At 56.5% G+C, this 14,295-nt stretch overlaps 1 protein-coding gene across 2 annotated transcripts in view; it reads left to right on the top strand.

Moving 5' to 3' along the window:
• The first annotated feature begins 4,067 nt into the window (after positions 1-4,067).
• The window catches only part of WFS1 (wolframin ER transmembrane glycoprotein), a 31,500-nt gene continuing 21,272 nt past the window's right edge, over positions 4,068-14,295 (top strand). Inside the window, exons 1-2 of one of the 2 annotated variants that reach the window (XM_025887447.2) lie at positions 4,068-4,240; positions 11,526-11,758. In XM_025887447.2, coding sequence (XP_025743232.1) covers positions 11,527-11,758 — 232 coding nt within the window. In that variant the 5' untranslated portion in view covers positions 4,068-4,240; position 11,526. Of the gene's footprint in view, positions 4,241-11,522; positions 11,759-14,295 lie in introns of both variants that reach the window. The other variant, XM_025887448.2, reaches the window with a different exon arrangement.

Below are 14,295 nucleotides of genomic sequence, written 5' to 3'. Positions count from 1 at the left end.
AGTTTGCAAGGCAGGATGGCAGACTGGAGACCCAGGGAAGAGTTGATGTTGCAGCTCAAACCTAAAGGCCACCTGCCAGCAGAATTCTGTCTTCATCAGGGGAACTCAGTCTTTCTTTCTTAAGGACTTCAACTGATTAGATATGGCCCACCCACATTGCAGAGAGTAATCGGCTTTACTCAAAGTTTACTAATTCAAATGCTACTCTCATCTAAAAGGTATCTTCAGAGCAACATCTAGACTGGTGTTTGACCAAAGCTTGGTACCATGGCCTGGCCACCGTGACATATAAAAGTAGCACATCACATAAAATACAGCACATCACAGCCACTGTGTTTTCTGGTACATTCAGATTTATGATTATTGAATCTTTGTGGATTGTACCTTGCACCATTATATAATATCCCTCTTTGTTGCTGTGAATGCTTTCTGCCTTGAATTCTTCCTTATGTAATACAAATGACAATTTCTTGTCATTTTTTAATTTCAAATTTCAACCATTGTGCACTTTGGGCCTCTATTTCTCGTCAGTTTGGGGGGCATTTCTTGTAAATTGCAACTTTATTGGATTTTTATTTTTACCCCAATCTTATAGGCTTTTGATGGGAAATTCAGCCCATTCCCATTGTATGCGAAAGCCCATATGTGTGGTTTTATTTACTTTGCCTCACTTTGTGTTTACTTGGACTGAACTTTGTTATTGCTGTCATTTCCTTTCCTCCTTCCTTAATTTTGCTTCCCTGCTCACTCTCCACACCCTCACGTGCTCCCCCCTCCTGCCTCTTCCAGCTCCTGATAGTCATAATTACACCGATACTCCCTCGTGAATGTAGGAAAAGTAAGCAGTAACAGCACCCCCCATGAGATTCTTCCTTTCCCACCCCTCCTGCTCGCACCAGAGCAAGCCCTTTGTCCAAGCCTCTCCCTGCCACCAGATGCGAGAACACCCCTCCAACCTCTCTCTCCACGGCCCCTTGCTCCTTCAACTCCGGGGGTGGCTGAGATTGATTCTATGTTTACTCCCAGATGAATACGGGTTTCCATTACAGTATGTGGCACAGATTTCAAGAATCCTTACTTAGCAATTATCGTACAAAATCCCAGACATATTTAGATTAAATCGAGCATTTTGCAAGGGTCACTGCCCACCAGCATTTTCTGTTCTCTGCTTCTGCTCTATCTTGAGATCTTCGCTGTATTTGAATTGTCTTGGTGAGAGGGAACCTTCTGTGAGTAAAAGGGACCCTCTGTGCATCTTGCCGTGTGGGGTATTTTCTTTCTTTTTCCCCAGCGGAATTCCATTGTAGCAGGGGTAGGGTTCCTTGGCCAGACCATCAGAGTCCCTGCAAGTTGTTCCGAGGTCCCCTAGGAACTGGCACTACGCTGGTTCTCCTGCCTTCGGCTGGGACTAGTTCTTTCTGGAACTCTGCTAGATATGGTCTCCCATTCTGGGACTTGGAGCCTTCACCACAGAGCTTCAGCCCAAGACATTTTCCTCTGGAAATTTCCTTGTTTCTTTCACTGTTGTCTGCCTACCAGCTCCTTCTGGTGCTCCTGAGAGGTGGGTGCTCTCCCTCCTGGAACTGCCCGCAGCCTCTCATTTCTCCCAGAGGATTTTCACATGTTTTTCCTCCACCCTGGAAGGCATTTGCTCCATGTTATCTTCCCGTGGCTCATTTTCCTCGCCTTGATGGTTCTCCTTCTGAATCTGCCGACGACTTTCAAGGCCTTTTGCTCCATGGAGTGCCTTCAGGCTGGGCCCGGACTGCTCAGCCCATCCTCGGTGTCTTGGCTTCTCTGTGATCGTGTGTCAGGCCCGTAAGGACCAGCCTCTGGTGGTCTCCTGGGCGGTGGCCAACCAGCAAGGGGGTGAATGACGAGTCATTTATGTTCTTGTGGACAAGGAAGACAGCATTGGCAAGGCACTCCCATGTCCCTGGAGGAGGCTTGTCTGCCCCAAGCCTCCCAGGTGTGAGGAGGGCTGCTAGCCCCAACGGTGGGCTGCACAAGGCCTTTCAGGTCGGCCCCCATCCTGCCAGCTGATGGGGAGGAGAGGTGGTAAAGAAGATAGGCTGGAAATAGAAGAACGCATCTCATGGGTTTTCAAAGAACCTAAGGAGTCCAATAGATGAATGAGAAAGTAGATGCTTTTCAAAATTAAGAAACATGAGGGGCGCCTGGGTGGCTCAGTCGGTTAAACGTCTGCCTTTGGCTCAGGTCATGATCCTGGGGTCCTGGGATCAAGCCCAGGGTCGGGTTCCTTGTTCAACGGGGAGTCTGCTTCTCCCTCTTCCCCTCCCCCCAATTCATGCTCTCTTGCTCTCTATCAAATAAATAAATAAAATCTTAAAAAAACAAAATTAATAAACATGAAAAGTCTAGCCTCATTAGTTAGCATGGAAATGCAGTTACAAAGACAGGGAGGCCATTTTTCACTTACTGTAGTAGGAAAGGGGTTAAAAAGGTAGTTCCCCACGCCAGTGTGTATTCCTCAGATGTGAACTGGAAACAATATTGAGAAATCTGTTTTGTAAAAATGTATCTAGAGACCTGAAAGAGCCTAGCAGGATCAGTGCTTCTGTTTCCAGGACTTGGCCCTAATGAAACAGGTATGTGCACACACATGCAGTGTGAACACAGGGACCTTTGGAAACCCCTTCTTCAGTATGCAGAGATCCCAAATCGTGAACAGTAATAGTCTTTGAATGATTTTTTTCTTCTATCTACCTTTTGTAATTCTCCAAATTTTCTGTAATGAAAACATTATAAGAGGTGAAAGATTTTTCTGTGGCATTGGGCAAATAACTACCTATGTCTGAACTTCAATTTTCTCATTGTTAAAACAAGCTCCATGCCCACTTGCCTCAATGCCACACTCATTAGGGTTGCAGTGAAAAACTCAATGTATGAAAGCCCCCCCAAAACTGAACCTGGGGCCGAGCAGGTGCTGCCCTGTGCCCATTCCCTTCCTTCCCTGTGAGCCTCACAGCCTTAGATGAGACAGGGCAGCTCCTGGGGGAGGGGGGTGCAGATGAAGAATCAGATGAGGTGATTGGTGTGAATTACACAGCTTTGACGAAAGTCCCCAGGGCTGTGTGTTCAGTATATAGAATCCATCTCCAAAACCATCTGGGATCTTTCTTTGCTCCCCACATGTTGGTAACATATCTCTGGCAGCCACTCTGAGCCAGGTTCTGTCAGGATGACCAGGAGAGGCATCCCAGGTTGGCTAGGAGGACCAGACACAGAGCAGACACAGCCCGGGGGGGGGGGGGGTCACGGGCCACGACCTCATATTCCCAAGGCCCTGACTTAAGGATAGACCCTTCCCCTCATCTCCAAACTACACCTCCTCAGACATCGGGCAGGACTGAAAGAAGAGGGTTTCCAAACTGCCTGAGCCTTGCATCAGGGCTGATATCTATTCTTAAACGAATCCCATAATTACCTCGTGAAAAGCGTGCGACATTGCATTTAATTTCGTGCATTTAAAGCTGCACTTGGTTACTTGTACACATTTAAATGGGCCGTATTTGTCTATCCCTGTATCAGGGGAGCCCTCTGTCTCTGGCAGGGCTGTAATTTAGGGGTCTGGCGCATAGCAGGCACTCAATTGTTAGTTAATATTGCAAAAGCAACGATTATGAATCTGAAGTTGGGGACCTTGGGGCCAGAGTGGGGGGTGAAAGGTGGCCCGCGTCTTGTCCAAGGGCCCAACCACCTGTTGACAGAGAGGCAAGGGGTCTCCCTCAGCGATTGAATGCCTTGTGGGCGTGGCCCGGCGGGGCGGGGGCGGGGGCGGGGGCCGGGCCATGACACGGTGGGCAGGGCCGGGGCCGACTCGGCTCAGAAACTTTCGCTGTGGGCGGTTCGGACACGCCCTCCCGGCGCCCTTCGGCCGCGCGGCTCCAGGGGGCGGTCGGCGGCAGCCAGGCGAGGCGCCCCGTGATTGGCGGAGGCGCGAGGTGATTGGCAGGTGTCCCGGCCGCACAATGGGCCGAGCCGGCGCCGCGGCTTGCAAGCAGCGTCGGGAGTGGAGCGCGGCCTGCGGCCCCGCCCCCGGCCCTGCCCCTGCCTGGTGGGCCCCGCTCGCCGGCTCCCGCAGCAGCTCGCGTATCTCGCTCGGCCCGGCGGCTGCTTAGCTCCTGCCTCTGGGCGTCCGGCTCCTCGCGAGCAACTTTGCGACAGGCCCGGAGGCCCGAAGGCGTCGCGGAGTCGCGTGCGGCCCACTCGCGGGCGGGTGAGTCCTTCGGGGCGGGGGACGGCCGCGCGGGGAACTGGAAAGAGACCCGGGAGGCGCTGCCCTCCTTGGGCCTCAGTTTCTCCATCTGCGCGGCTGCCCCCAGCGCCCCCCCCAAAGTTCCTCAGAAAGTGGGGGCTGGGGTCCCGCCCGCACCACGACGCCCACGGCGACCCTCGCCCAGGCCTGGGTTGGGACTTTCTGGGAGGGGGGTGCGCGCCCCCTCGGGAGTCGCGGGGCCCCGCGCGCTGCGAGCACCGAGAAGCCAGCGGCCGTAGCCCCCGGGGACCCGCGGGTGGCCAGAGGCGCCCCTCCCCGCACCCCGCAGCGCCGGTCCCGAGGTGCCCCGTCATGGCCCTTCCCCCGCGGCCGTCGGCGGGACCCAGGGCGGCCCTCAGTGCCCGCGGGGACGCGGGTGGGCGGCGGGGGCGACCGGGGTCCAGCCCGCACTGGAGACCGGGCCCGCAGGAGGGGGCAGCCCCTGGGTCAGGCTGAAGCCCCCAGAGCCCACTTAGAATCAGTGCGGCGCTCACTCTCCCCCTGGGGCTCCTCCTCGGTAAGGGGGGCAGGCAGGGGCAATGGCAGTCCCTCCCAGCCCCTTCTGGGGTGAAGCCGGCCTTCCGCCGGCCCTCCGCACCATTAATTTCTGTTGTGACAGATGGAAACTTTCTGAGGAATCTCGCCCAGCCCTTAGGGATGTGATGAAACCATGCCCTCCCAACGGTTTTTGTAGTTGATGTTAAGAAATTCCAAGGAGCTAACGTTTGTACAATATTTACACTCCCCTCCCCCACCCGTCTTATAGGAGTGGGAATTATAGCCCCAGTGGACACATGATGGAGCTGAGGCTTACTGGGGATTGGTGACCTGCCCAGGACCACAGAGAGCCTGGGGAAGCCTTCCACCCCAATCTGCACTCTCCTCACCTTGGACAGTGACCCCTGGCGTTTGGCCTGTTTGTAAAGGGCTTTCCCTTCTGCTGGGATCTGTCACTTGCAGAGTGCCCTGGGTACCCTCCGTGCTGGTCACCTGTTCTCACTGCAGCCCTAGTGAGGGAGCCATATCAACGGAAGCCCAGAGGCCACGCTTTCCACGGTTCCGTCCTGGCCCGTGTGTCTCTAAGGGGCTGTGATTCTCACGGGAGCCCCATGGTGTCTGACCAGAGATGTAGAGGAAGGTTCCCTTATATAACCACTCCTTTGCTGCTGCACCCCCTGCACCCCCAACCCCCAAGCAGATGGACCTTTGAAAACAGGGAAGGTTGCTGGGAGACCACATCACACCTTCTTTCCCAGGATGGAAGACTATGTGGAGGGCTCCTTGCTCGCATCTCCCCAGCCCCTCCTGTGCCAGGGCTGGACAGGCCTTGGGGGCTGGTCAAAGAGGAGACCCAGCTCAGTCCCGGCCCCCAGGAGTGCCTGAGCTCTGGGACAGAGACCAAACCCTGGTCCGTGATGGTGATAAGAACCGTAACGGGGGGGAGCTTTATGCTTTATATGGCTCTCGCCCTCTCCCACATCCCCACCTCAGAAAGTGGCACCACTGCTGTGGCCCCCAGCCACCAACCAAGCCACCCTCTGCTCCCCCACCCCTCACATTCAGTTGGTGATACTCCTGTCTCTCCTGGCCCCAGAGCTGCAGTCAGATGCTGGCCCTGGACCAGGCCTCCTTACCTTTCCCTGGATGGTCGCCCAGCCCCTTCCCTGGGCTCCCCATCGTGTCCCCACACAGCCCCAGTGGTTCTTTAACTATCACTTCCCTGCTCAGCACTGTCCTCCCAAACTCCTCCTGGCCCTAGGCTCAACTCTGCCTCCAACGCTTGGCGTCCTTCAGGCCCTTGGGACCTGCCCTAGCTGCCCACACAGCCTCTTCTCTCATTCCTGTGTCCCATCCCTAGCGGTCACTTCCTAGCTGTCCACACCTTCCTGGCCACATGGCGGGTCACTCTCCCTCTGCTGTCTTTTCTCCTGGGCAGTCCCCTGTTGGAATGCCCACACTCCTCCATTCCTCCTTCCTTCCACCCTCACCTGGCTCACACCTGCTTGTCTTAAAGGCTGAGTCAAGGCCTCTCTTCCACAATCCCTACCCTGCCTTCCAAAGCTGAGTGAGACCTCCCGTTGGGTGCTTGCACCCCAAATTCTGCTCCATCTTTGTAGTTGTCTGTTTAGGTGTCATCCTTCCCACTGGGCATGAGCTGCTTGAAGGCCAGCCCTATGGGAGTGCTGTCTGGGGCCAGGAGGCCCAGCACAGTGCCCAGCGAAGGATCAGCCCCCAGTCCGTGTCTGCTGACCCACCGGGGCCAGGCTCAGCAGGTGCCAGGTGTGCCGTGCAGGCTCGGCATTGAGCAGGCACTCATGGCTGTCCTTGATCAAGGATTTGGGCATTCCCAACTTGCCTCCCACTTTGTTTCTATGAACTGGGCACATTGAATGGAGTCGGAATGTTCCTTGGTTTGGCCCTTAATACTCTGGAGCAAAAATAGGTATCTGGGAGCCTCCAAGGGCTTTGTGCCCTTGTCTTCAGGAGTAGCCCTTTGCCAGGGGGCTGGGCTGGGCCATGCTGGAGCAGCCTCCACAGACCCAGGGAACCCCTCGGCCCTTTCCCTTAGGGCTCAGTCAAAGGCAGGTTTTAAAAATATGTTTTGTTTTCTTTTCAAACACCTTACACATTTTTTATAGAAAATTAGGGAAACACATTTAGAAAAAGAATAAAATAAAACCACTCATAATCCCTCCACACAGAGAGAGCCAGTATTAACAGTTCGGGGGACATTTTCTTTCATCTTTTTAAGCAGGTAGATTTCGTTTATATTCTAAAGAGACAGGGTAATTCTCATGCTGCTTTAAATCCTGTTTAACAGTGTTACACCAACATTTTCCTTGACTTTAAACATTTATTTGTATACGGGGTCATGGTTAACATCTTTGTAGGGTAGCACCATGCTGAGGGGCTGTAATGTTCCTAACTGCCATCTCTGCATGGTGCCGGCAGGTTTGCCTGTGTCAGACCCCGTTGTGTGTGACACCTGTGGGCACCCCTGCTTATTCCCCAGGGCTGGGATGGTAGTGTGGTGGCTCTGGTCTGAGGGCACTTGAACAACTTTAAGGCTTCCCGTGGGTGCTTGTTTCAGAGGTAGGGCTGCCCCCCCCCCCGGGGGAGCACAGTGGGGGCCAGCCTGCGCACGAATTAGAGCATTTGGGGCAGAAGTCCACATGGGGTCATTTTGCTCCATGTCTCCATAGATGTATGGTCCCTGCAGCCCTCCTTGGGGGTGGCAGCTCCTCAGCCGAGCTCCTTGGGGCTGGTATTTTGTGTTTTGCTGGGATAAAAATATGCTTTGGGACTCACGTGGAAAGAATGCCAGCCACTTTGCTTTTTTGGATCTTACACAATGACAGGTTTCCAGGCTACCGCCCTGGCCATCAGGGGGCAGTGGGGTTGGCCGCCCCACTAGCAGGCAGTTTGGAGGAGTCTTGGAGCTGGGGCCAAGTTGGATGAAGACGCTACTGTTTTGCCATCAGGATGCTGGGGTCTGGGGGGAGGGAATTGCTTAAAGTCACACAGCAAGGTCCTCCAAGCTTGTTGCTTCCCTGAGGGCAGGCTGTCCCGGTGTGCCTTGCACATTAGGCCGCCGATGTGTGCCAGGCAAGGCTGCAGGTGCTCCAGGGGAATGAGATGCAGCCCCTGCCTGCAGGGCTCCCAGTATCCCAGGAAAGAAAACGTGTTACAGCTGGAAAGGCCAGACCCTGTGCGGGTCCTTCCACCAGGAGATGGTCTGGGATCCTCCCTGTGACCCAACCCTGGCAGTGAATTGTTTTGTTTGCTTTAAAATAATAAGCCCTTTGCTCCCCAAAGGGCTTGACCAACTCTTAGAGAATCCGAAAATTAATTTTCTTTTATTCATCCATTCTTACTTTTTACATTTCACTTAAAACAATTATTTTGACTGCCATGCGACATGCGTAATACTTAGCCCAGAGGCCAGCCGCAACCTGTGGTTGGTTCCCTGCAGTTCCTACCAGAATGTGTTTTCCAACGGACTATGTCCTTTTGGAGCACCTGGGAGAACTAGCTTTTGGGTTTATTCGGTTGGTTGGTTGGTTGATTGTTCGTTTTAATGTTTTATAGTTTGCTGATTACTTTCTCTTCCTTCATACCCTTAATCCCCATGGCACCCCTACATGGGAGGTGGTGTTCCCATTTTACAGCTGAGGAAACTAAGACACAGCGAGATTAAGTAGCTGCAGGTCCCGGGTAAAACTGAGACTCACTCCCTGTGTCTCGTGGTAGTAAAACTGTAATAAAAAGTGGTAATAAAATCCCTCCTGGCCCGGGGTCTCCTGGTAGAGGGGTATACTACCTGAGACACGACTCAGCAGCGGTAACGGGGACACTCCCGGGAACGAGGCACATTGGGTCCCGCACTGGAGGAAGAGGGCTCTTTCTCTGCCAGAGCACAGGGCAGCTGTGGCCGGGGTCGGATTGTGAGAGGCCCCTTTTTCAGAAACAGGCTTGGTGTATTTGAATTCCAGCTCCAACACCATGAGCTGTGTGGCCTCAAGCACGGGTCCTGCCTTTCTGGACCCATGTTTCCTCGTCTGTGAGATGAGGTGAGGGTTGAAGGCTAAGCCACCTGTCCGTCTGTCACGCCAGCTAGTGGCAGGATCTGGCTTACAGCACCCTGAGACCGTGCACAGCAAGCACGGAGAGCAGAGTGCGCCCCAGACACACGTCCGTTCCTGCTGCTATTCCCGACACAGGTGTCCCGGCACAAGTTGGCTCTCATCAAGGCCAACTGCGCTCTGCTGTTCCAAGGAGGTGGCCCTGGATTCTGGGGGCAGCAGGCCACGAGAGGTGGCTTGGTAGGATGTGGCCCCATGTGGTCTAAAGAACTGATGTGTTTGCTGTCTTGGGTCAGGGGGTGACCTGTGTGACTGGGTTCCGTGTGCCGCATCACCGTGGGTCTCCCCCACCCGTGGCTGGCTACGTGCTCACTCTGGGCTACACTTGCAGCTGAATGGCGAGTTTCACAGAAGTCGCCTCGTTGCTGGGCTCCATGAAGCCTGCAGTTTGGAAACAGCATGAAGCAGTGCGTTGATTTCCAAGCAGACTATGTGGCTCGGCCATGCTCTGGTCTTGCCTCTGGGGGATGTTTTAAAATAAGGACTCATCCTTCAGAGGGAGGAATGACCAGACTGAAATCTGTGGGGAGCCACCTCATGTTCTATGTGGGATCTCATTCAACCTCACAATAGCCCCCGAAGACCATGCCCATTTTACAGATGAGGAAACTGAGGGAAGAAATTCGCTCAAGGCCTCTGGCTCAAGGGGTCCCGTCCCACAGCAGTCATGAGCTCGGGCCCTACGTCTTGAGGCCTGGAGTCCCTGCCTCACCGGGCACGAGCCATCTGACCTCCAACCAACCAAATAAACCCAAAAGCTAGTTCTCCCAGGTGCTCCACAAGGACATATTCCGTTGGAAAACACATTCTGGTAGGAACTGCAGGGAACCAACCACAGGTTGCGGCTCGCCTCTGGGCTAAGTATTACGCATGTTGCACAATAGTCAAAATAACTGTTTCAGTGGGCATGGGCTGCTCAGGACCGCAGAGCTGCGGGCGAGGAGTGCCTCCTTCCCAGGAGTGGCGGACACAGATCCTGTCTTCAGGACCCACTGTGGCTGGGACGGGGCAGGCATGGTTGTGTAGCCCCCGGGGAACAGGCTTGTGGCACCTGGGGCCGCCCCAACTCTTCCTGTGACATCTGTCTCCAGAAACATCCAGGGGGCCCCTACCCTGGCAGGCCTGGTGCTTGGCGATGCCTGGCCCCCGTGTGCAGCCTGTAGTCACATCTGGTCCCCCTGGGGCCCTCACTTGAGAGGATTGTCCCGTTTACAGTGGAGGAAGCAGAGGGGCGTGGCCTGCTCAAGACCACAGAGCTGGGTGCATGGGGCCAGATTTCCACATTAGCAGCCTCTCCCTGCTCAGCGCTCCATTTCCTCATCGCAGTGAAGAGGTTGTGCATGGCCTTTAGTCTGTGGTCATGGCATCTTTTCGGAGTCTGAAGAAAAGCCACCTGGGTCCCCCACCCAGTGCACATGTCGTCCCAACAGTTTCAGGGGCCTGTGTCGCCTGAAGTCCATCCTGGGCCCCCGAGTTGGGGATCTTGGGGCTGGGGCACCTCCTAGGGCTTTCAGCTCCAGGCTCTGTGACTCGTTGCCCTAAATTGTGTCAGTGATGGTTCCTGCCATTTTGCTAATCAGCACATGAGGTCCCTTTTATTGACTGACTGAGCCCCTTCACCTGTCATGAGAGGGCTGTAGAACCACCATGCTCTCTAGTCTGTTCCAGTTCGTTCCCTGTTCTCAGGCACCTCGCTCTGCTTTTTTAGTGCGTGTTCGTATCTGGTGGCATCCAAGCCCAGCGGGTTTTGTCCTGTGGTTCAGGCCTCGCATGGAAGGCTTTGCAGTCGGGCACATCTGCCTAAATCCTGGCTCCATGGGCTGTTTGCCTCCCCCCTTCCTGGCCCCCCACCCCTCCCCTCCCCCCTTCCACTTACTTGCTAACATTTATTTAACTCTTACTCTGTGATTGGTTCCTTAGGGGGGCTCGGAGAGGCCATCCTTCCCCACCTCTCTCCTGGCTTCTGCTGAAGGCTGATGACCCCTGGTGGCCCTTGGCTTGCAGCCACATCTGCTGTCCCTGGCTCTGTCATGTGGCATTCTTCTCTCTGTGTTTCCTAACTCTTCCTCTCAGGATACCGGCCGTTGGCTCAGGGCCCACCCTAATCCAGGATGATCTCATTTCAAGATCCTTGATTACATCTGCAAGTAGGGGCACCTTCACGGACTGGGGGTGGACATACGATGTGGAGGCCACCCTGCAGCCTCCCGAGCCAGGCACCATGCTCAGGGCTCCATGTGCATTATCTCACTGGACCCTCACAACTCTGCACCATCCCTGCCACTGAGACGCAGACATTGAGGTCAGATGGCTCGTGCCCAGTGAGGCAGGGACTCCAGGCCTCACAGGGCCCGAGCTCATGACTGCTGTGGGACCCCTTGCGCCAGAGGCCTTGAGCGAATTTCTTCCCTCAGTTTCCTCAACTGTAAAATGGGCATGGTCTTCGGGGGCTATTGTGAGGTTGAATGAGATCCCACATAGAACATGAGGTGGCTCCCCCCCCCATTTCTCTTTTCTGTCCCCTCTCTGCCCAACACTCGAGGCCAGAGCAGGCTGGGCCTGGCCGCCCTTCTGTGTTGACCCTCGATTTTTCTCACCAGCAGGATGGACTCCGGTGCTCCCCCTGCCAGCCCCCCTGGCCCACAGCCTCCACCACCCCTGCAGCCCCAGGCCCGCTCACGGCTCAGTGCCCCTGCCTCGATGGAACAGGATAAGGGTGAGGCACCCCGAGCCCCTGGACCCCAAGTTGGCCCTGGACCAGATGTGGGGGACACAGCTGCCCCAGCTGTGGCCCGGGCCCCGAGTGCTCGGAGCCGAGAAAGAACAGACCCAACAGGTAAGGGGCTGGGGCTGCAAGCCGGCTGTCCTGAACGCACGCCGGGGCTGCTGCGTGGAAGCTGGGCGAGCAGCGAGTCCTGGCGCGCGGCCCAGGAGCCCTGCCCGGTTCCTGCTGCGGGCCGGGCCCCTTCGGCTGTCGCCTGCCCAGTGGGCTTTGGTCCTGATGCATGGACTCGGAGGGCAGCAGAGGTCACGTTTCCCTACTTTATTTACGGCCTGATGGCTCCAGCGCCGATCTGTGCACACTCTGGGCTGGTTCTGGACCAGGCAGTTCCACACCAGGCACTGGGGTATGAGAGGGGTGAGGGGAGGACTACCCTCCACGCTAGTCCCGCACGGCGTTCAGGGGAGCCCACGTGGTCCCCTGCCCATCAGGGCCACTTGGTCGGCAGCTCTGCTTGGTCCTTGGCCACTCCCCTCAGGACCCGGCTGCCGCCCTGGAACGCCCCTAGGCCCGGGTCCCCAGTGCGCTGTGGACCATTGTCCTCCATCCCCAGGCCGGACTGCTGAGGGCAGCCCGCCCCCCCCCCCCCCCCCCCCCCCCACACACACCCCGCCACTCTGGGGCCTCCTCAGGTTTCTGCTCCCCCAGGCCTTCCCCGGAGGCACCTCCCAGGGGCAGAGGTGAGCTGGTGTGAGGACCTGAGTGGCACAGGACAGTGGGTCATGGGGCCGGCCACCTCGCTGACCCTGGGGCAGGGGTGCTAGGGCTTCGTCCATCCTCCATCCACCTCCTGCTCACGAGCATGGCCCTGAGTGGCCACGGGTGGCACAGGTGAGTCAGGTCTGCCCCCGACCCCCAGCAGTCCCCAGTGTGGTGGGGAGCAGAGGGAAGCATAGGGCCTGGGGAGCACCAAAGTGGCCCTGGACCTGGGGCTGGGGTGGCGGGAAGCCTGCTCTGTGGGAAGAGGAAATGCCGAGCAAGGGTTAGCATGGGAGGAGAGGGCCTGGCAGAGGCGAGGGCTGGCAGGAAGAGGCGGCCTCGCCCGGGCTCGAGGGGGGGCCATGAGAGTCCCAGGCCTCCCAGGTGACGGGTCGGGAGGGGGAAGGGAGGGGGGCTCAGGGTGATAATGGTCATGGGTCTGGCCTGTGATGGAGATACGCTGGGAGGGAGCCGGGGTCAGGACTGGTCCCTGGGCCAGAGCCCCAGCCTTGTCTGAGAGTTTCTTCATGCTCTAGGGGCTGCCATGGGCGGGAGGAGCCCCAAGCGTCTGGCTCCCACGTTTGTGGGAAATGTCACCGGTACCCGCACTGCTTTTTCTGGTACTTTCCACAGCGCTTTCCAGCACTCTGGGTGTCTTACTCTCAAGGGAACCAGGCCTACCGTGCAGACTGTTCACTCTGGTCATAGATGGGGCCGTACTGTCCCGCTCGCACCAGGTCCCCACCCCCCCGCACACCAACACTGGTCCCCGTTCTCTGGGCCTGCCTCCGTGCTTCCCCACCTCCCTTTGCCAGGCGGGAAGCTCCACCCAAAATGTGCCCTCCCCAGCTCTACCTGCTGAAATCCTACCCCCTCGGAGGGCACCACTGCTTCCTACACTTCCTGACCTCGACCCACAGCAGGAAATACTGTGCCACCCTCACCTGACGTGCACGCCTGCACACGTGTGTGTATACATGCACACACTCACACACACTCGGTGGGAACAGAAATTTCCCGAACACCGCTTTTCCTTACTGTGTGTGCTGAGTCTGATCAGGGCCATTCTGTTCCTTTCTTGTAAACGCAATGCTGCTCGTAAACAGTTGAATGGATTTTGTGATTCACTGTGTTGAAACCTACAGTTTATAAAACGCTTTCTGCAGTTTGGCTCCAGCGCTGGTTCTCCGTGAACATTTCCCAGCTGGGACTCCCCGGAGCACATGTCTGTCCACACGAACTGTTACTGATTGTCAGGGCCCTGAGGTGGCCCTGGGAGGGCCAGAGACAGGTCCCTTTTGGCCCATGCCCTTGAGCTATGTGTCCCTGAGGGCGTCAGGAGGCCATACGGAGCCTGTTTCTGCTCCTTTAAAGTGGGCGTGACCATACCAGCAACGTGGTCTTGCGTGGGGCTCGCACTGGTGCCGGGACCGTGCACCTCAGGTAGACATCCCTCAGGCCCCGGTGCACGCAGGAGCTGGGGGTGCTGTGCTGAGACGGGGCCCCTTCGTCCGTGCAGGCACCCGGCGTGGGGGCCCAGAGATGGTGCGTACCTTGTGCTTCATGTCACCAAGCAGCCTGGTCCCGTGGTTCCTTCCCTGAGATCCTATTCAGACCCCCTGGGGGGTGCCCGCTATTTTACAGCCCCCCACCCATGGACCTCTTTGGTGACTGGCTTCATGTTAGCTCGGGGCTGTGCATGTCTAGCTTCTGTGCGCATGCTCCAGATTCTTCTCTCCCCCAAGGGAGGCTTGTGCCACACACTGGCCGTGTGCACGGTGCGTGGTGTGTGTGTTGGGGGGGGGTGCTTTCTTTATCTCCTCCCCCACCGCAAGCGGGACACTGGACCATCTCTGCTCAGTCCCAGGCTGTTGAGAGGAGGCTTCGTTCCC

Source organism: Callorhinus ursinus, unplaced genomic scaffold (genome assembly GCF_003265705.2).
Source record: "Callorhinus ursinus isolate GAN/ISIS: 27379988/994484 unplaced genomic scaffold, GSC_fseal_2.0 scaffold4, whole genome shotgun sequence".
Lineage (NCBI taxonomy): Eukaryota > Metazoa > Chordata > Mammalia > Carnivora > Otariidae > Callorhinus > Callorhinus ursinus.
This window is presented reverse-complemented; position numbering and strand designations above follow the sequence as displayed.